Here is a 22,657-nt window from a genome sequence, read left to right as displayed (position 1 = left end):
TCACAAACTGATAATAGTCATAGTAATAGTCATATTAATGAAATTTCATCCACATTCCTGCTAATTTTAACTTAAATAAGTTACTTATATTTATGTGTTGTGCATTTATTACAGAACAATGCCACGTTAGGACAATGTCTGTCGGGTCCGCTAGTACATATATATTAATTTAAATCATTAATGTCATGAGGAGTCTCTGTTGAGAAGTGAACGTGAAAGGTTGTGTTAAATAGTACTCCTGCATTAGTGTGTGTTACTAGTGCTTGTGTTGGTGTTCTGCTTTGTTTCCGGCTACCTGTATCTATGACCATGTGACGTTGGCAACATCCCGTTAGAATGCCTACCCAGGCCCTCAGCCATATACCAAAGCTATTGTCAACGACCGGATAAGTATTAAAACTTTGTTTAAAAACTTTCTAATTCTATTTATTTCTATAAGTTAATATATTAGTGAATACTACTAAACTTTTACAAGTAATTTTATTCCTAATTCTTAAATTAATTTAATTTACTTATTCTATAAATATTAATATTATATTTATAAAATATAATAACTCTGTTATTATATTTTGTTAAATTGATATTACTTAATTTAATTTAACTTCATATAAGTTAATTTTAATTTAATTTAATTAATAAAGCTATTAAATTGAACTTTATGTAAATTAAATATAATATAATAAATAACTTTATTATATTATACTAAATTACTTCTAGTTTTAACCTTTTTACTATTTATTTTAAATTTTCTACGACAGACTTTTCATAGAAGTCAAAAATAGTTAAATAACTTAATACTAATTAAAATTTTAGCAGTACTCTTTGGACGATTCTTTCTTAATGGAAAGCTATCTAATCTGAACCCGTCCTCCACTCTCTTGTTCTCCCTCCCTGGAGTTTTCTGATGGAGGAGAGGATAACGGTGTGGGAGCAAGAAAACATCTAAAGCATAGGTCGGTAACCACCACCATGGAGGTGGTGGTTACCATCTAAAGCTGCCACCATGGAAGTTAGCGATGGAAATTCTTCGCTACCTCCGATCACTAGGCAGGAGAAAATCCCACCTATCATGTTGGAATGCCCCAAGCAGTGGCCAACGCTGGTGAGAGCAATCTCTGCCATTATAAGAGGGCGAGTACAGAGTTTTCTGCATTCCAAGGGAGTTGCCTTTCACTCCTTTCAGATCCCAAAAGATAGGGAGCTCAAAGTGGTTATCCTGAGCATGAGGCCACCCCGGAAGAGGTAAAAGAGGAGCTGACCTCGCTCGGTTACGAGGCAGTTTCACTTAAAAAGCTGACGATGAGGGACGGAAGGGAGACCTCCATGTGCCTCGTCGCCTTAAAATGAACACCAGCCACCAGGGGCAATCATGGCCTGGAAAACTTATTTTATTGTAGAATTAAGATGACCGCATTTGTGTTTTGAGGGGGATCCGCCCCAATACCACAGATGACAAAAGTTTGGCCACTCGTTGAACATTTGCCACAGGGCACAACTCTGCGTGAAATGTGGTGGAGACCACGACATGGCAACTTGTCTGAAGCCAGGTGAAGAGCCTGCCTCGTGTGCAAACTGTAAGGGGCGTACCCGGCCATTACAGGGGCTGTCCTTATTATAAGAAGCAGCTGAACGAGCAAAAGGGCACCCAGAAAATGTCTGCTGTTACTGATAGATGTAGCTGGGCACGAGTTGCCGGATGGGGAAAACCGAGCCCCCAGCCGCAGGTAGTTTTACAGGTGGCAACAGTGATGGTGGAAAAAGGGGAATCACCTACCCCCACACCACCAAAGCCTAAACCGGCAATAGTTAAAAGAAAGGTGGAGGCAAAAAAGCCGAACAAGCCTGCTCCACAGGAAAAAAAGGCAGCCGAACAATCGGCAAAATCAAAGAGGGCAGATGCCAAACCCATGATGTCTGGCAAACACACTAAGGTCCCAGAAGCCCCACACCCCTACCAAAAAGGCGTTAACAACTCCTGGCCCTCCAGGGGCAAAATAAATATAACCGCACTCCCGAAGGAGAGTTCCGGCAAGGATTTCTTGTCACAAGTGACAATTAAGGATGTCCTATTGGAAATTCTAGCAATATTGCCCCGCCTGCTCCAAGCAAAATCTCCGAAGGATTGTATTCAGTAGGCAAACTATCAGATTGCTACAGTGGAATGCCAATTCAGTAGTAGGCAAGATGGCAGAACTTTGCCGTCTGGCCGAGAATCTACTAATAGACGTGATACTGTTGTCAGAGACGTGTCTGAATATGAACAAACAACTCACCATTCAGAATTACTTTACGTATAGGATGGATAGGCCAGTACGACCCGGACGCCCTGCCAGCGGTGGAACTGCAATTCTAATCCACAGATGCCATATACACACGCGAGTCGACCTCCACACTAACGTAATGGAGCAGACTTGTGTACATGTGGAGCATCTAGGCATAGTGTATCGGCTGATTTCGGCTTACAATAAACCAAACTCAGCAGTACCTGGTGCAGATCTAGAAGCCAGGCTAGAAAATTGGGATGGGCCCATGATACTCATGGGCAACCTCAACACTAAGTACGAGTCTTGGAATAGCAATCTGACAAGTGTAAATGGCAGGTTGCTATACGAAAGGGCACGAGCACGCTGGTTAGTCATCATAGGCCCCAAGGTGCCCACCTTTGTTCATCGAACGGGCAGATTGAGACCTGATGTACTTGACATCGCAATCATGAAAGCGGTAACAACTCTGGTCATGACTGAAACGATAAACCTCAGCTCGGACCACTCTCCTGTCTTATTGGATTTGGGCCAAGCAGGGAGCAGCCTGTGGAACCATCATATTCAACCATATGTAGAAACTGAGAATAAATTATGCAAAAAGAAGGAGTAGGGCAAATTAACTCCAATATAGAATACTCTTGAATGAAGTGAAGTTATGATTTCAATAGATAAATGTCCAATAAAAAAAAAAAAAAACAGCCTCAATTGTGCTAACAGCAGGATCCTAAAATAGAATTTGGATTAGCCTGTTCAACCAATACAATCAAGTAAACAGATTTTTACACCATAAACCCCTTCATTTATTATTTACTCTTAGTTCTTGCCACAGAATTTATTATTTGTTAGTCCATCCAGTAATTACTACCATTAGCAATTATAAATTTACACTTTGTAAATTCTAAAAGCGCTGTTCTTTCATTTTTCTGACACAGTAGTCTATATCTTGGAAATTTTCCCTTCTCATCTTACTCCTATTATGTCATTAAGGCCTCTCATATTACCAAAATGTGGTCTACTTCTATACTATTAAAGTAGGTTTAGGGGTGTTATATCTGTTATCACAAAAATAACTTGATCACCGTGTGTTTGTAACAATACATTCTTTGTCCTATATTTTTATTCATTATTTCTACTCCTGAACTTACAATTTCAATTATTTGTAAAAACAGCCTGCAAAGGGTTGCAAAACTCCCCAGCTTAATCATTGATAAATTTTTATTTCAAATATGCCATATTTAAATATTAGGTTACTTAATTATGCAATTTGGAGTATAATGGTGAAAAGAATTAAAATGTTCAGTAAAAAAATTTGGGTCACATTTGAATCCCATGTTTTACAACTTTAAAAAAAATTAAGTATCAAAAATTAATAAAAACTAAATTCTTAAGTTGGGTCCTATGGAAAATTGTTTTTTAAAAAGTTCCCGCATAACATGCCATTAAAGTAAAATTACTTTAATATTACATATTATAGAATTTTCAATCTTGAAAATTAAAGTAGAAATAACTGATATTTTAAACAAGGGTCCCATCTAGCTTCCTTTTGTTTTTTGACACTTAAAAGTTAATAAAAGTTATTTATTACAGTTGAGTTACTTTGGAAAAATGTTATTGAACAAGGATAAAAAAAATGGGTACCTTGATGTCTCCTTGTCCAATTGGATAAAAAATCAGGCTTCAGCTGGGGTGTATGTATATATACTCAACCATCTGTGCTAAACTTCAACATTTTGGTCAATGGTTTACATAGTATGAGGCAAAAATGTTTACAAATAATGTTGAATCCTTATTTTCTTTTTCTGAACAACTTTTTTTTTTTTAACCTCCAGGTCCGCAGTCAATTAATTCTTTCCGTAGAGGATGAGATGAGCGTTTTGTAGCGTGTGTGAAAAATGAACAATCTGAAATGTGTTAAAGTTAAAGACAGACAGTGAACATAAGTTCATGGCCATCAATTTTACTATATCAGTTATAATAGCAACAATTGTTAATACAATGTCAGACAGTTATTCTACAAAATGGCACAGCTTTTTTCAGGAGAAGATCCCATTACATCCTGTTTTACAGTCATAAAATAAACTGTAGTGTTTACTTACATACCTGGATTCTCTTTAGCCTTCGATGGAAGCTCAGTACTAGGAACAGCTGGCAGTTCATCAGTAGTTGGACCTGTGCTTAATAATTCTCTATCTAATTCCTCTTGCTCTAATTCTTCTAATTCCTTTTCTAATTCATCCTATCAAAAAGATAAAAAAATAACATAAAAGAAAATGGAACACAAAATTTTAAGTTTTACACTTTTCAAAACTATTAAAACAAACACACATACACACACACAAATATATATATATATATATATATATGTACATAAAGAGAAATGCAAAAGATGATACTGGTGAGAAAATTAACTCATTTAGAAAAACAAATTAAACAGATAATGCAAGGCAGCAAAGGAAAACAGAAGTATTAAGTAAGAAAAAATTATAGAAGCACATTGTAGCATTGAGAAACATAAGAAAAATTAACACATATACAGTAATTTAAATGTAATGTTTATTACAGTTAGATTACTAACCCATCAGAAATATGGGTTAGTAATGTTACTTTAATACAGTTAGTAGCATCTTTTAGAAGAATGCCACAACGTTTTGACCTCATCAGTTAATTTCTCTGTGTTTGGTGTCCATTTGATCAAGAAAGATAAGCAATTTCTAAAGAGGCAAACACTAAGGAGACTAAAAAAAACTTGTTAAATATTACAGTGAATCTGCATCTTCGATTAGAACAGTTTAAAAGTTTGTAAGTGGTCATGATGAGCACAGGTGATGCTGAATGTTCTGGACATCCTGATGAGTCTGATGACTCCAGAAATGATTGACAAAATTCATGGTATGGTGTAGGACAACAGAAGAGTGAGGGTGTGTGAAATGTAAAATTGGTAGTATTATGGGCTATCTTGACTGAATGAGTACATAATATTTTACATCAACACTTGTACAAAAAAAAGCTATTTGCAAGATAACAGCCACCGCTGCTCACAGTTGACTGAAATGAAATTGTGTGAAGTATTCCACGAGTAGTTTGCAGCTGTTTCAGCAAAATCTATAGGATTTTTAAGTGTCATTTCATCACTGTAGGCAAAACACAGATAAACTACTACATGCCTGAGACTAAAGAACAATGTAAAGAATGGGTTTCCAGCAGGGAGTCTGCACCAAAGAAGACAAAGGGTGTTCCTTTGGCTGGGATGTTTATGGCCACTGCCTTTTGAAATTCATAAAGGATAATCCAGATAGACTATTTAAAAAAGGTCTAACAATCACAAGCAAATATTATGCAATCTTATTGGACTGTTTGGAAATCAAGCTGCAAGTAAAATGTCTACGATTGGCCTACAAATAAAGTGTTTTCCATTACGATAATGCATCTGTTCACTCCTCTGCAGTTGTGGCTGCAAAATTGATAGTGTTAGGGTTTAAACTTGTTCTGAATGCTCCCTATTACACTAATGTTGTAATTCCTTCACACTAATGGGGTGCTTCCTTCACACTAATGTTTCCCAACATGAAAATGTGGCTGCCAGGAAATCACCCTCATAATGTAAAATTCACTCTTATTTTCTGTGTTTATCTCGTCTTTCTTATTAAAATAATGTTTAACTACATAACTTAGGTTATTAAGTGAATAAGAAAAATCTATCAGATTGAGATGTATGATGTTACAGGTATCTACTAGGATAACTTAAGAAACAGAATGTAAGGTGAACAAATTTATAGTTCTGCGATACCAACAATGGTGTGGAAATGTTTGTGCACAATTGGCTGCTGAAAAAACCCAAATCTTTATGTCAATGCGATCAAAAAGCTTGCTGGGATAAATGTATTTCCAAAGGGGACGTATAGAAAAAAAGTAAAAATTTTTTTTTAAAGGCAAACAAAAAGATTTTTAAATTAAAAGTTTCATTTATATTTGATTCACCCTTGTAGTTCAGAGCGGAGAGAACATAATATATGATGTTAATAATATTTAATAAAGCTCTGTTCTATCTTAACATAAAAAAAACTAGATAATGCATTTTTTCTTTAATACTATGCTTTGGTAAAATCAACAATATTCTTCTTTTTTTTTAATTTTTAGTAATGTTACCTTCTTTATGAATAATTTTATTATTTTCTATTATTAATGCTTACTAATAGAAAAGCTTTACAAAAATGAGTTAAATTTTTTATCAATTGATAGAAAAAAGTTAGCGAATTGAAAATTTGATTGTAAACAAGGGTTTTCTAAGACAAAATAGACCCTTGTGTAATTGAAAAAGTAACTATTTGAGGACTCTAAGAATATTTAGAAAAATGATTATGAAAATGGTAAGTATAACTAAAAACAGAAAGAAGATACAAAAGAAAATACTAATATTTTTTAATCCCTATCTCCTCTTTCCATTTATAAAAAAGGAAATGACATGCAACTGATTGGAATGAGACCAGCACATAGAAAAATACATTAATTTAATTACACACCTCATCTATGTCGTTTCCAAATGCTACAGGATTTGATATCGCCTCAGATATTTCTTTAGCAACATCTTGTTGTTCAGCTATATCATCCATCATATCATGCACTTGGTCAACGTCCCTGTAAATAAAATAAAATTTAATTTTATATAAATCAATTTAAACAATATAACATAACAAAAAGAGTATTCTATAATATAATGCATGCTAGAAATAAAATTACATAAAGTAAATGTTTACATTATGTGCTTAAGTATAAGCATTAGTAAAGTTTTTTCCACTAAAAGAACATACAGTATCCTCTACTGACATTGCAGTAGTAAAAGTGAATATAAATACTGAAGAATAATCAACATAGTTATAATTAAAGCAATAAGAATGCAATAAAAATGTATAACTAAATCTCAAAATTTTAGAACAGGATATATATGAATTGGTCCTAACATTATCCACATCTATTATGATTTAACAAGAATTCAACAAATCTGGAAATAAAAAATGCCTTAAAGACAAATACATCTGCACCTCTGATCAATTTTCTATTCTTGAATTTAGTCTTTCACATTATGATCAGGGATTTAATCTGTTAAATGGTGCCAGACTAAAGAAGGCACTCCATTGGATAACAAACCAATTTCACTGGATTTGGGCATGCAAGGTTTAATATACAAAATAAATATTTTGATAATAAATTTTAAATATGTCTTTCATAAAAAATTCCAGTTTAAAAAGTCTTACTTTTTATAGGATAAAAACCATAAAACTTCACACGTCTTAAAAAAAATATATATATATTAAAAAAATTATTAATTTTTCATCATTGATACAGCCTATCTGAAAAATATAAATATCAGTCTTTTGTAACACAACAGATATCTAAGGGGTCTCATATCCAAGGGAGAGTTATGTAAACACATCAGAGCATACACCACAATGCTGTAATTTCATTATTCATTAGCTGTAACAGTGATATTTAATGATAAAATAAAAACAAAATAACTGTACAAGAAAAGTGGAACAAAGGAAATTACTACATCAGAAACAAATGAAAAGGAAATGGGGAAACAAAACTACATAAGATATTAAAACAATAAAAAATAATATAATTAAATAGTAATAAATAAAACATACATATGCTGATGGGCTGCTTTAAGTGCATCAGCTGCATTTTTCATCGTTTGCAACACGGCAGTATTTGTATTTGCACCTTCTAAAGCCTCTCTTTGCATTTCAATTGTGGATAATGTTCCATCAATTTGTTGCAATTGTTTTTCATACCTCTTCTTCCTCTTAAGAGCCTGAATTGCCGCTAAAATCAAGCAATTACTTATAATTAGAAACACAATATAACATTTTGGAATTATGCAATTACCAAAATCCAAAAACCATAGTAATATAAATAATAAACTTAATTCAAGAAGGATGTATAACTTGGGTAAAAAATAGAAATCTATATTTTGTTGATGTTTGATGGATTCCTCAGAAATACTACAGTGCAAAACCATTAACAACAATGTGTGTGTGTGTGTGTATGTGTGTATATATATATATATATATATAAATATCATATGGTTTTACAAGTACATGAAAGTATCCACAATCAGATGGAAATGTCCAAATTTGACAACCAGCCTGGAGCACTCAGTCACTTGATGTAGTCCCCAGATCACATCAAACACTTGAAGTAGGCACTGTGTAACAATATGTTCTATTGTCTACTCCACAGTCCACAGATGGGTGGAAACACCACCTCTTCAAGGTGTAACCACACCTCCCTTAACCCGTCCTAATGCGGTTCAAGCTCAACCAGGTTTGGCGTGGTAGTTGGAATCCCTCAACCTTCTTAGTTGGATTTTGAACCAGGTGAGCATTGTTGGGTGGATGTTCAATCCAGTGTTGTCGTCACTTGGAGGCCACATCAACATAATTGATACTTTCTATTCTCAATTGTCCAGGGCAGTTTGCGTGACCTCAGCCGAGTTATTGGTAGATCTTGTAGGGCATCGTACAAGGGGAGGTTCTTATGAGAAGTGATCCTCTTGAGCAAGTCTACCTTAGCTGCTTTCCTCCTCAGATCTTGCAAAGTAATATCAGCCAGGACAGGCAACCACTGAATGGGAGTAGATCTAACAGTACCAGTGATAACCCTCACAGCTTCATTGAACTGCACATCAAACTTTGTTGTGTGGGTGCTGTTTTCCCATTCAGGGGCACAATATTCACCAGCCAAATACACAAGAGCAAGGGCAGCAGAGCATAGTGTACTGGGATCTGTACCCAAACTGCTTCAGGCAATCTTGCAAAGTAGATTCACTCTTGAGCCAAGTTTCTTAGATTACCTAATGCACTGTTGTTTAAATGTCAAGGACCGATCCAGAATGATTCCCAGATATATTGCATTGTATTTATAGGGCACTTCGATTTCATCGAAAGTCATATGTCACAACAATGATAATTAGTTACAATGAAATATATATTTCATTAGGTATTTTAGTTATATTTAATGAAATGTACAAGGTGATATCTGTAATTTATTATGGGCTTGAATGTGCTATAGTAACAATGTAATATATCCTTCGTGAATAAGAACACCTTGTGGTTTCTATCTAAGGGTATGTATTTCATTTTTACCAGGTGTGTAAATATGAAACTTGAATTTTTATGTAGAAAAATTCCAGTTTTTGTTGTTTATTGCATGAAAACAATAAAAAATATTTTATTCAAAATACTGTCCATCACTAGCTACACATTTTTCCCATCTCCCTGATAATTTATGAAAGCCAAGCCAAAAAAACTGTTGCTCTTTTGAGGCAAACCAATAATCGACTCATTTTCGTACATTTTCATAAGAAGTGAAGCACTGCTCAGCAAGTGCGTGTCCCATTGATGCAAATAAATAGTAGTCAAATGGAGCCAAGTCTGTTGAGTAAGCCGCATGTGAAAGTGTTTCCCAACTGAACGCCTCAATCGTTTCCTTGACCGGTTTTGCTTTGTGTGATTGTGTATTATCATGACGCAAATTCACTTTGTGCTGCCTTTTTTGGTATTCTGGTTGTTTTTCACACAATGCTCGATTCAAATCGATCATTTGTTGTCAGTAGCGTTCTGCATAAACGGTTTAATCAGGTTTTAGCAGCTCATAATAGATCACACCCTTCTGATTCCACCAAACACAGAGCACTGCTTCTTTCCATAATGATTTGGCCTTGAAATCGATGTCGATGGTTCACCTGGAGTTACCCATGATCTTTTGTGCTTAGGATTCTTGAAATATATCCACTTTTCATCACCTGTCACAATTCGATAGAGAAATGACTTTCTTTTGTACCTGGCAAGCAGCATTTCACAAGTCGTTTTTCGGTTTTCTTGCTGTCTTTCATTCAGTTTATGTGGAATCCATTTTCCCATCTTCTGGATCTTTTCCATGGCTTTCAAACAGATGGCTTCTCGTGTTACATTTAACTGATCCACGAGTTGTTGTTGCATTTGAGTGTCATCCTCATCCAACAATGCTTGCAATTCGCTGTCTTCAAACTCTTTTGGTGGTCTTTCACTGATCTTCATTTCTCACATCAAAATCACCGCTTCTGAATTTTTTTTTAAACCACTCAAAGCACTGTAATTTACCAAGAACATGTTCACCGTAAGTTTCGACAAGCATTCAATGTGATTCTGTAGCAGTTTTCTTTAAATGGTAACAGAAAATCAATGCTGTCGGCAAATCATAGTTTGTAAGTACAAAACTCGACATGTTCAACGCTAATTAAAACTATGCTGTTGTATGAAACTCGTATTGATGTGAGTTGAAAATCTTTGTCAGATGTCAAAGAAAGAAAATGGCGCCAACAATGCGGCTTGACGGTAACTACATTGACAGCTAGGGCCCATCTATGGGCAAATTCCTGTTTCATATTTACACACCTGGTACAGATGGACAGTTTTCCATTGTTTGCTTGGACTGTGATTTCTCAATAACCAATCAGATAGAACAGCACATTTGTATTAAGCTTTGTTGCACATAATGTTAATGCAAGCATTCCGCAATGATGCTTTAGGCCAGATACAAATGTATGACTTGTTTAAACATTTAAAAAAATGGCCAAACATCTCTAGATGAATGCTCAGGAATATCACCTATTGCCACTACAAAAAAAAGTCACTGCTGTTCAGAATGCAATTGTACAAAATTGTAGGTAGACCATGGGATTATTGCAGGATACTTATAAGCAAATTTTGTCACAAGAATTGAATATGAGAAAGGATTATTGCAAAGTTCATGTAATGATTGCTGAGAAATGAAGTAACACAATCACATAAATATCCACATGAAGTGCTACTTCAAACAGACCCAGATTTTCTTTCTAAGGTCATTACAGGCAACAAAAGTTGGGTTAAGGCTATGACTGAAACTAAGCAGTAATTCTAGTGAAAGAGCTAATATTCACCTAAGCCAAGAAGCCAGTGAAATCAAGAGGAACATCAAACCCTTGTTTGTTTGATACTAATGAGATTATCTAAAAGGAGTTTAAACCTCATGGCCCAGACAATTAATGGAGATGGATTAATGGTCACATACCTCTTTTATCATGTATCAGTGTTTGGAAAAAAATAATAACAGTTGATTCCTTATCCACCAAATTTGGCCAACTTTGCTTAATGCAACTTCTCTTTCTTTTCTAAGTTGAGAATCAACTTTACAGGGTGAAAATTTGGCACAATGAAGAGATTCAAGCAGAATTACAGCAAAGTGCTGAATACTCATCAAAAATGTTTTTCAGGATGTCATTCTATTCATGGCAGAAACACTGGGATAAGTGTCAAAGCTTCCAAGGGTTAGATAACAGTGATGAATAAAATTGAGGTATGATGTGATTGTATTTAATGCTGTGTTTAGGTAACTGTTTAAAGGCTAAATTTAGGGAGAAATGCTTAATTTAATATTTATTAAGAGACGTATGCCACAAAAAGATTAACAAAATTTATAGTAAAAACAAAAATGATGTAAACATTTATTATATATGTTTACAGACGTAAACAATAATGGTGAATGTATATAATCCTTATTTATTCTACTTTGAAATAAAATTTAATGATATAAAACTTTCTGAAATTTGAATAATCTTTAAAAATCTTATATTATTTTAAAAATAGAATCTAAAATTTGCTGTATGTAAAATAACACAACATTTTTAAATGAATAATAAAGTTTATTATAAGTATAATAAACATTTATTATAAGAATACAAGTAAATAAAAAAAATTGTTTTTGAGATTAATTTATAAATGCAAACAACAAACAAAATCATATGAACCCTAAAACCAAAAGACCTTGAAAAATTAACTGAGAAAGGTATTAGTTATTAAGATAAAAAATAAAAACTTGAAATAAAACAAAAAATAAAATCAACTAATACCTCAATTTTTACAAGTTTGTAAAAATTTACAAGACTACACTTTATTTACATTCATCCTTATTCATTCTCTGAAGTATTATCTGAAAGATAATTACCAGAAGCTAAAACAGATAAAAGAAAGGTTGGCAAGACAAATATTAATTCATCCAACATATGATGTTAATTCAGTGGTGGAAATATACAATGTGAAGATTTTTAATGAAAGTCAAATTTTACCACATATGTAGTAATGAAGAGTTAAAATTAGCAAAGAACAATTTTCCTGCAATAGTTACATTCTTTTTGGAATGATAATGAAAAATTGTCAAAACTCCTGCTTGGGAGTGGTGGTAAAAAAATATTACAAATTCTACTACATAATGGTTGGTAAATTAAAAAATACTCCATTATTTCTTTATTTTAATTCAGCAACTACAGGCTAACTGCACAATTGAAGGAGAAAGATGAATTCTGTATTATATTCAAAATGCCAAGCCTGATTGAGATTACAATTTAGAATTTAGTCCAATAAGCAGTAATAGTCCACATTAAAAAATAATACAATGATTAATATACAATACCTTTATTTTTCTTTTTATAAAATAAATTAAAACACATATTAAAATATTATAAATTCAATACAACACCGATACAATGATATGAAGGATGAGCCTCCCAGTTCACCAATACATTCAGTAAAAATGAGATAAATAAAATAAGCACATTAAATGTTTATAAATATAGTTGTATAAGTTACCACAAAAAGTAAACATCATAACTAAAGATGTTATAAATAAATCATGACATTTATGGTAACTAGTCAAGAAATAAATACAAAAAGACTGAATGCCATCTCAACATTAAACAAGAAAAAATAAAAATAAAAAATTGGAAAGATTTTAAATTCCACAAAAAGTACGAAAAATCCAAAATCATCCTGAACTATGGGAATCAATGACATGATCTTTTTTTCAGAACTCTTCAACCGAGTCTAATTTCTCAGGAAATTAATCTTTTCTACAGGAGAATCAATATAAAGAAATTATCATAAATTAAAGAGCTGTCTGAAACTGTTAAGGGGTTTGAAAACATATACATCTTTAATAAAATAAAATACAAAAAAAAGTACATAAAATTTGCCACTCATGATTAAATTACTCTTCAGAAATACTTTAAAGCCCAAACTGGGAACAACAAAATATGAGTATTAGCTATATCTGAAATAAGTATCATGCAATGTGAGATTAGTTCAATACTGATAGATACTTCTTATTTTATTTAACTAAAATTTAACAATTTTAAACAAACTATAAATGATTGAAAAATTATACCATATTTAAAAATTTAACAACGATAAGCTACAAGTACAATATTAATATTTTAAATGATTATGAAAAATCACACTCACTTAACAAAAAAAAGAATGGTTCTGCATGATATCTATAATGCAATTTTCTTTCAATTTAAGTAGGACTTCTAAGAAAACTTGTATTACATGGTTATGAATAAGGAGCAAAATTTTGTAACTTGTTTTTTAATTGTACTATAAACTAATTTAAAGAAGAAAAAACTATTTATATTTACAGCATATTTATATTTTAAACATATCTTACATCAAATTCATTCATAAACGGCAGATCAATTTTTATAATCTATTAAAGGGTGAATTATTTTATGTTTTAATAATCTTAACTATCTACTTAAATTTATTAACTAATTTTACATAATTAATATATTAACCAAATTAATAGATAATAACTTTCCTTCACTCAATATTACAACTTAACAGACATCTTTTTAGGCGCTTACCCTAACCATTCTGGTCCTTACAACTCTACGGGTAGCATAATTTATTTAATGTTTTTTCTCTTATTCATTTTTGAATATTGTTATTATCAATATCATTTTAAATCAAAATGGGTAAAAAAAATATTTTTGCTCATGCTGCTAATAAAAAATAAAAATAAAACCTAGGTAGCTGTTTACTAAAGCTATGATTGATGAATGGTTTTGTTTAGAATGCACAGATTTAAATGTTTCAGGTAATGGTAAGGTAGTAATAATTTCAAATTATACATATTTTGACTGGTTTTACAAGGACTATAAAATTTATTTAATGCCTACTGTGATGTTTTAACTGTTAAAAATAGCAGAAAAAGGAGAGTGAAAAATAATTGTAATAATATAACTTAAATTTAACCAAAATTTAAAATATCTTATGCATAATGTAACGTATTTTATAAAACTGATAATTCAGATACATTTCTTAATGTTTATTTTTAAATATTTGTCTATATGAATGAAATCAGTTAGTTACTACCACTGAGGAAACTGTTATTTGAAATAAACTTCTTAATCTTACTGTTTGCTTCTCACATACGTTATTGTAGTCAAAATATGACGGTACTGGCATTATTGTTTGTAGGTGCATGCAGTCTATAAATCAAAATGATATGACAACCCTGGTAAAGGTATTGGTGTTTGAAGTTTATGATATACAGATTCCTGTTGTTAAACTGTTGTACATATTTAGAAGTTGGCTGGCTCCAAAACTTCTTAAAAAAACTTTGTATAATTTTCTTAGTTTTTATTCTAAGAGATTAAAATATAAACAAGTGTGATCATTTTAAAATTGACATTTCAGAGGATGCAAATTCTTTGAAAAATGATATTCTTGAATTTTGTGTTTCAGAGCATTTTGGAATGACGCTCGTTATACTCTAGTAATCAGGTTTACTTTAAATTCACAAATGAATATAGTTAATACTGTTCAGACTCAGTGCATGTTATTAAAAATTTATTTAAGAAGGACTTTCTATCAGTTCACACAGCTCCTTTAAGATGCACTTGGCTCCTGACAATTCAGAAGCTCCGTACACACTACATAAGCCGGCTCGCACTACATTCAAGCAGTCTTTTTCCAGCCTTCTTCTATCAGTCTTCATGGGCTCAACGTACAAAATATAATATATATTCTTTAACAATGTATCATTTATGGAATCATTAAAAGCATTTATATACACTTATACATAATCTTGTATTATTCATTCAAATATTAAGGGATCATATTTAGTTACGAAGTGATAAATGTCTATATTTATTTATTATTTGAACCAGTGGTAAATACAGAGAGTAATTACCCTATCCAATTTACTACACAAAGGCGGATATTATTTCATCAAATATAAACTGTTACCAAATCAAGTAATTTTCTTTATTAGGATCCTGGATTAGAGAGTTCTTTTTATTTTGTAGGTTTGATTCAGTGACTAAGGCAATATGAATAATCCCAGATAGGTAGAAAGTTTACTTAAAAAAAAAAAAAATCATATGAAATATGTATTGGAAAGTCAAAGATCAAATGCATTAAATAATACAAATTTAAATTAACATTATTATTAATCATTCTCCATTGGTATTGATATAAATTAATTATATAATAATTTCCATTTACCAACTATTTTTATTATGTCTGAGCACTTTTGGAAATTAATCCATCATCAGGAACGTTTATGTGACATGCATTTTAATTAATTCCTTCACAAGTTAATATATTATAAATGAATTTTGAATTTTTGAAAACAAAAATTATAAATACAATTGATTGTCAAAAGGTAAAAATACGTCGTATTTTTTCAGCTTCATACTGACGTCATGTCAGTATGAAGCTTTCAATTGTTATGTTTATTAGTATGAATCAGTATAGCCAACCTAAGAATCAAAATTATTGTTTAATATTTGTTAATACATCATTACCAAATTTGGTTTGTTCATTTATCTAATTTTTATTATTTAAGTTTATATAATATGTTTCAATAATATTTGTTTTATGAAGGTTATTGGAATGTTAATAAAATTATCTGGGTTGTAATTATGATTATTTTCTAAGATATGTCTAGCAAAATTGGATTGTTCTTTATTTCCTTTATTTATACAATTAACATGTTCATTAATTCTGATCGAAAAAGATCGGTTTGTCATCTTGATACATTCTAATCAGAATTTGTGCATTTTAAACTATATCTCCCTAATTAAATAAACTAAATTTATTGTTGTTTTATTATTCTAGTAGGATCTCTGTTATTTATATAGTTAATTATTCTATTATTCATTGTATATGCAGTTTTTAATCCAAAAGATTTAATTAAATATTAATTAATATTTTATTAAATTTTTTGTAATTTATATTGTATTCAGTTTTAGCATATTTGTATCCGTTATTAATATCGATATTTTTTTATTACAAGGATGAAACTATAATGAATTATGGTGTCCTGTTTAGTGGGTTTCCTATAAATATATTCATATATATATATATATATATATATATATATATATAGTTTATTTATTTATAGTTTATTAGTATTATAGTTTTTATTAATTTTTATATATCTAAGAAATTTATGCCATTATTATTTTCTCCACCTAAAGTGAATTTAATGTTATTATTTAAAGGGTTCATTTCTTCAATTACTGTATCTTCTTCAAACTGTTGATCATATATGATCAATATATCATCCACATGTCTTTTATACACTAAAATTTTATGTTTATTAAATATATTTTGTAGATTTTTGTTCTCTAATTTATTCATGAAGATGTTAGCTAAAATAGCTGAAAGTGGAGATCCCATAATGAGAACATCTCTTGTTGGTAATACTTGTTAAATTTGAAATAGTTCTAGTTTAAACTAAAATAATTTTTGGTTTTAAAATACAAAATTCATTTAAAATATTAATTTGTGAAGGAAATAATTATAATGCATAACACACAAATGTTCCTGATGATGGATTAATATCCAAAAGTGCTCAGACATAATAAAAAAAATAGCTGGTAAGTGGAAATTATTATATGTCACAGACATTTAAAATTTATTATTTTAATAATAAAAAAATATTTTGTAAGATTAATCAGGAAGGTAAATCAATGGTTAACTGTGAAGTTATTGCCAGTGGGAGGGGTGAAATTAAAATGATTAAACCATGCTCATTATTAGTCTGAGTTAGTTTACAGAATAATAGGAATATTTAGAATATTTAGGATTGTAAACTGTGAACCAATGCTATCTTAACTGATAATCCCATTGGGGCTTTGTTTAATGACATTTGTAAAAACTACTGATTCCTGGGTAACTATTTCTTCAATCAATAAAGACATTCAAAATGTAAACTTTAAAATTAATTGTTGTTTTAACCCTTAATCCCTGACCAAGATAATCAATTATTCATTTATTCTTCAAGGTATTTTTCCAATTAAACTGGTTTAATCAAAGATTAAATATACTTACAAGACAGGAAGTAAATAAGACTTTAATATTTCATTAGCTTTGCAAAATGTGATATTTTGTGGGTTTGTAGAACATTTTCCATCCTGCAATACGGTTTTAAAAGGAGTGCGATATACAGTTGGCTATTTATAATGTATTAACAGATACTAGAAGGTCTTGCGATAAATTTAAAAAATCTGACATTTTCGATGATCTATCAAGGCCTTGCTATATTATGCATGACATTATTACTGAAAAACTTTAATATTATGAAGTATTTGGTGCTGTTGCAGTAGATCAAATCCTACTAATCAAACAGGATGCAGAATTTAGCATTTTAAAAAAACCAGGAGCAATATGTTTTTCATGGTAAAAAGATAAATCTGGCATCCTTTAGTATTAATTCTGGACTGACAGTGTTTTCTTCTCTACAAGAACAACTTACGTAATATGTACAAAATAACTTAATTTTACGTGTAGATAATACCACTGTAAGATAGCATTGATAGATTAAAAAAGTACACTTTAACAAATGTAACTAAAATCAAGCAAAATAGCTAGCTAGCATTATGCATGGTGATTTAATGTGCAACCTTGTAAGATGTCAAATTTTTGGACTCTACAAGGATTGTAATTTAAATTGGAAAAACTTTTTGTAGTCTCTCTCTATGAGAATTATTTGCCAATATTTCAGAAGTTAACTACTCTCACATCATTGCTTTTAAAATATTGTTTTAATCCTTTTAATTAATGTTTGTAAAAATATTTATTTAATCATTTTAATTAATGTTGTTTGAAACTGAAACTAAACTTTTGATGATAATCATAATCACTTACCCAGACATAAATATAATACTTAATTTAGAAGGAGAGTAAAGCAAAATTTAAAATGAGTATTATTTAAGTAATTAGTCATTAATAAAAAAAATATAAATATTATTTATTATAAGTCAATGAAAAATATCTACTCTATCCTCAGTAGCACTATGCTGTGATATTATTTGATAATTTTTCTGTTTTTTTTTTTTAAACTGGCAATCATTACATTAGATATAGATGCTACTCCAGTTAGCCTTGCTGAAATAGTGACGATTGTTCAATGCTAGTAAAAATAAATAAATACAAACACATCTAAGCGTAATAAAGGTTAAGATATTTATAAGAAACTGAAAATTAAAAAAAAGAGTAAAACAAACTTAATCTATTTGAACTACACTAGTTTTGATTTTTTTAACTATACTGTTAACAATATATCACTGGATTCTTTTTACTAGTTTTTCCTTTCCATTGAAGCTTTTTTACATAATTCAGTAACAATTTAAAAAAAAAAAAAATGAAACTAATGTAAATAAAAACATGTTTTCCTAAGATAAATCTCTTTAAAATTTTACATAAATGAAAGCATATGTGCATACAAGCAAAAAGTATGTACATATACATTTATGCAACACACAATTTTCCAGGTCTATCTAAACCAATATGAAAAACAAGCCTTGTGTTGAAAACATTAAATAATAATTAGATCTATAATGAAAATAAACCATCAAACATGAAATGGGCATCACTTGTTATAGACATCAAATTATACATCTTGGAAATGGCGTGAAGAGACAGTTGCAGATAAAACAGTTTTGAAAACTAAACAACAGAAAAGTAGTAGAATAATGAAATAACCTGATATAATTGAAAATTATACTAACTTATGCACAATAAATTTCTTTAAAATACTTATTTAATTGATACTTTAGGTCAAAATCTGTTGTATTCCACAACACTAAGGTTATGTTTAGATGTTAAGGTTAGTTAGTTAGTTGCTAGATGGTGCCACTGAAACGCTATATAGAAATAAGAAAATTAATAACCTTGACTAAACCTAAAATAAATAACTTTAACTAGTGAGCGAAGTGAGCGTAGGTTAAGTTTGGTTAGATTACATTTATAATTTTATTTACTTATTTTCTATCTCAATATACCATTTCAATGGTGGCATCTAAGAACTAACTAAACTTAATCAGCATTGTGGACATATATCAGATTTTGACCATACTTTAATGTAGCTTTTTTTTGTGGGGCAAAGAAGCTTGAAATAGGAAATCCTTATATCCAAAGATTTACTGGACTTTAAAGAATAAGTTATGGGAGAGCATATTTGGTGTAAAGAAATGACGCTCACTTAGAATATACAGTATCCTGGGAGGTGTTTGTCCATTTTAAGAGAATAAATCAGGACATCAAAATAAACAAAAGATTCAAGGGGATAAATGCCTCATCTTGCTTCATTTTCTTTCTGGATGACATTTTATGTTTTCTAATAAAAAATTTAATTCTTAAGAACAAATTGTTATATTTTAATGAAATTTGGTATACATGTTTTTGTATATAATGTATGTTAACAATATCTTCTACAAAACAATGTGTGAAAATTTTATATTTGGAAGAAAACTCAAAGAAGATAGCCATTAAATTTTTTTAATTATCAATAGCTCCTTAAATATTACTTTTATCAAATTACATTTCATTATGTAGAATGCTAAGCCTTTTATTGTGAACAAAATGAAATCTCACTTGTTCAAATTAGTTGATAAACACTTAAGATACGACTGATATAAGTGAAACTAATGCACATTGTCATTTTAGCTATTAAATTATGAAAAGGAGTTTTGAGGAAAGTAGTATATTTTGTTAATTCATGAAATTATGTAAAAAATTTGTAAATATAACAAAAACTTCATCAGATAATAGGGAAATCAGCAACTTGTTCAGTTAATATTTTCAGACAAGAAAAAATAAAGGCTAAAACAAAGATTTAAATTCTCCCAAGATTTTTCCCCTAAATTATTCTCCCAAAATCTTAGTAAATTAAAATGTACATACAAAATAAAATTAAAGTACATACAAAAATTATTAAAAGTTTTAATTAATGCCTTGAATAGTTAAAAATTGCTAAAATTAACCCTTAACAAAAACCATATGTTAAAATGAAACAAAAAAATTATAGGCCAATAAGGTTTCAATCTTTTGTTTAAAGCATTAGAATACATTAGTATAAAATTTCATCTGAGTGAAATATATAAATATGAAAACTAGGAAAAGGAAATCTACATGTTTGATAAAACATACAGAAAAAGAAATATATAAAAAGTAACTGTACAAAAGATGATAGATGAAATGAATTCTAGAGTTATACAATCTATATAAAAGGAATATTATAAACGAATGGTCTGAATTTATCAAATAATTAATTCAAGTACATAGAGTAACATGAATTTAATCTAATTTTAATAATAATAAATATCAATGCGTTACAATTATTTGTAAAGAATTAATAAATAAATCCTTTTTAAAGACGTTTGTAATACTAATTAGATTTTGTTGCAATATTATTACATTAAAGGTATTCTAGAAATAATATAACTATTACACATCTCATACAGTGTCAAATTGTAATAAATTACAACACAGACAATAAATACTAAAGAACAATCTTCTCTAGTTCGGTTCATAGACATAATGACTGATTATAAACTGTTTTGGAATAAGTGTGTAGACAAAAAAAAATGTTCAAATATGTTTCTTCACACCATAGATTAACAGGTTTTTATCTGCACAAAAAATTAGAAATTAGCATTAGATAAATCTGGATGATAGATTAATAACCAAAAGTGCTCAGACATAATAAAAAAAAATAGCTGGTAAGTGGAAATTATTATACAATTAATACAAAGGCATCATATAATTTTTTAAAAGAAAGTTTAATACAATTTCCAAAATCTGTCACAGACATTTAAAATTTATTATTTTAATAATAAAAAAATATTTTGTAAGATTAATAAGGAAGGTAAATCAATGGTTAACTGTGAAGTTATTGCCAGTGGGAGGGGTGAAATTAAAATGATTAAACCATGCTCATTATTAGTCTGAGTTAGTTTACAGAATAATAGGAATATTTAGAATATTAAGGATTGTAAACTGTGAACCAATGCTATCTTAACTGATAATCCCATTGGGGCTTTGTTTAATGACATTTGTAAAAACTACTGATTCCTGGGTAACTATTTCTTCAATCAATAAAGACATTCAAAATGTAAACTTTAAAATTAATTGTTGTTTTAACCCTTAATCCCTGACCAAGATAATCAATTATTCATTTATTCTTCAAGGTATTTTTCCAATTAAACTGGTTTAATCAAAGATTAAATATACTTACAAGACAGGATGTAAATAAGACTTTAATATTTCATTAGCTTTGCAAAATGTGATATTTTGTGGGTTTGTAGAACATTTTCCATCCTGCAATACGGTTTTAAAAGGAGTGCGATATACAGTTGGCTATTTATAATGTATTAACAGATACTAGAAGGTCTTGCGATAAATTTAAAAAATCTGACATTTTCGATGATCTATCAAGGCCTTGCTATATTATGCATGACATTATTACTGAAAAACTTTAATATTATGAAGTATTTGGTGCTGTTGCAGTAGATCAAATCCTACTAATCAAACAGGATGCAGAATTTAGCATTTTAAAAAACCAGGAGCAATATGTTTTTCATGGTAAAAAGATAAATCTGGCATCCTTTAGTATTAATTCTGGACTGACAGTGTTTTCTTCTCTACAAGAACAACTTACGTAATATGTACAAAATAACTTAATTTTACGTGTAGATAATACCACTGTAAGATAGCATTGATAGATTAAAAAAGTACACTTTAACAAATGTAACTAAAATCAAGCAAAATAGCTAGCTAGCATTATGCATGGTGATTTAATGTGCAACCTTGTAAGATGTCAAATTTTTGGACTCTACAAGGATTGTAATTTAAATTGGAAAAACTTTTTGTAGTCTCTCTCTATGAGAATTATTTGCCAATATTTCAGAAGTTAACTACTCTCACATCATTGCTTTTAAAATATTGTTTTAATCCTTTTAATTAATGTTTGTAAAAATATTTATTTAATCATTTTAATTAATGTTGTTTGAAACTGAAACTAAACTTTTGATGATAATCATAATCACTTACCCAGACATAAATATAATACTTAATTTAGAAGGAGAGTAAAGCAAAATTTAAAATGAGTATTATTTAAGTAATTAGTCATTAATAAAAAAAATATAAATATTATTTATTATAAGTCAATGAAAAATATCTACTCTATCCTCAGTAGCACTATGCTGTGATATTATTTGATAATTTTTCTGTTTTTTTTTTTTAAACTGG

At 30.0% G+C, this 22,657-nt stretch overlaps 1 protein-coding gene across 1 annotated transcript in view; it reads right to left on the bottom strand.

The window, feature by feature from the left end:
- Positions 1 to 22,657, bottom strand: part of shrb (charged multivesicular body protein shrub) — a 244,036-nt gene that overhangs the window by 8,544 nt on the left and 212,835 nt on the right. Inside the window, exons 2-4 of the mRNA XM_075359550.1 lie at positions 7,910 to 8,087; positions 6,785 to 6,899; positions 4,365 to 4,500 (exon numbers count right to left, since the gene is read on the bottom strand). Of these exons, the coding sequence (XP_075215665.1) occupies positions 4,365 to 4,500; positions 6,785 to 6,899; positions 7,910 to 8,087 (429 nt within the window). The remainder of the gene's footprint in view (positions 1 to 4,364; positions 4,501 to 6,784; positions 6,900 to 7,909; positions 8,088 to 22,657) is intronic.

This window comes from Lycorma delicatula, chromosome 3 (assembly GCF_047948215.1).
Source record: "Lycorma delicatula isolate Av1 chromosome 3, ASM4794821v1, whole genome shotgun sequence".
Lineage (NCBI taxonomy): Eukaryota > Metazoa > Arthropoda > Insecta > Hemiptera > Fulgoridae > Lycorma > Lycorma delicatula.
Note: the sequence above shows the minus strand (reverse complement) of the source record. Positions and strands in the feature narration are given on the sequence as shown.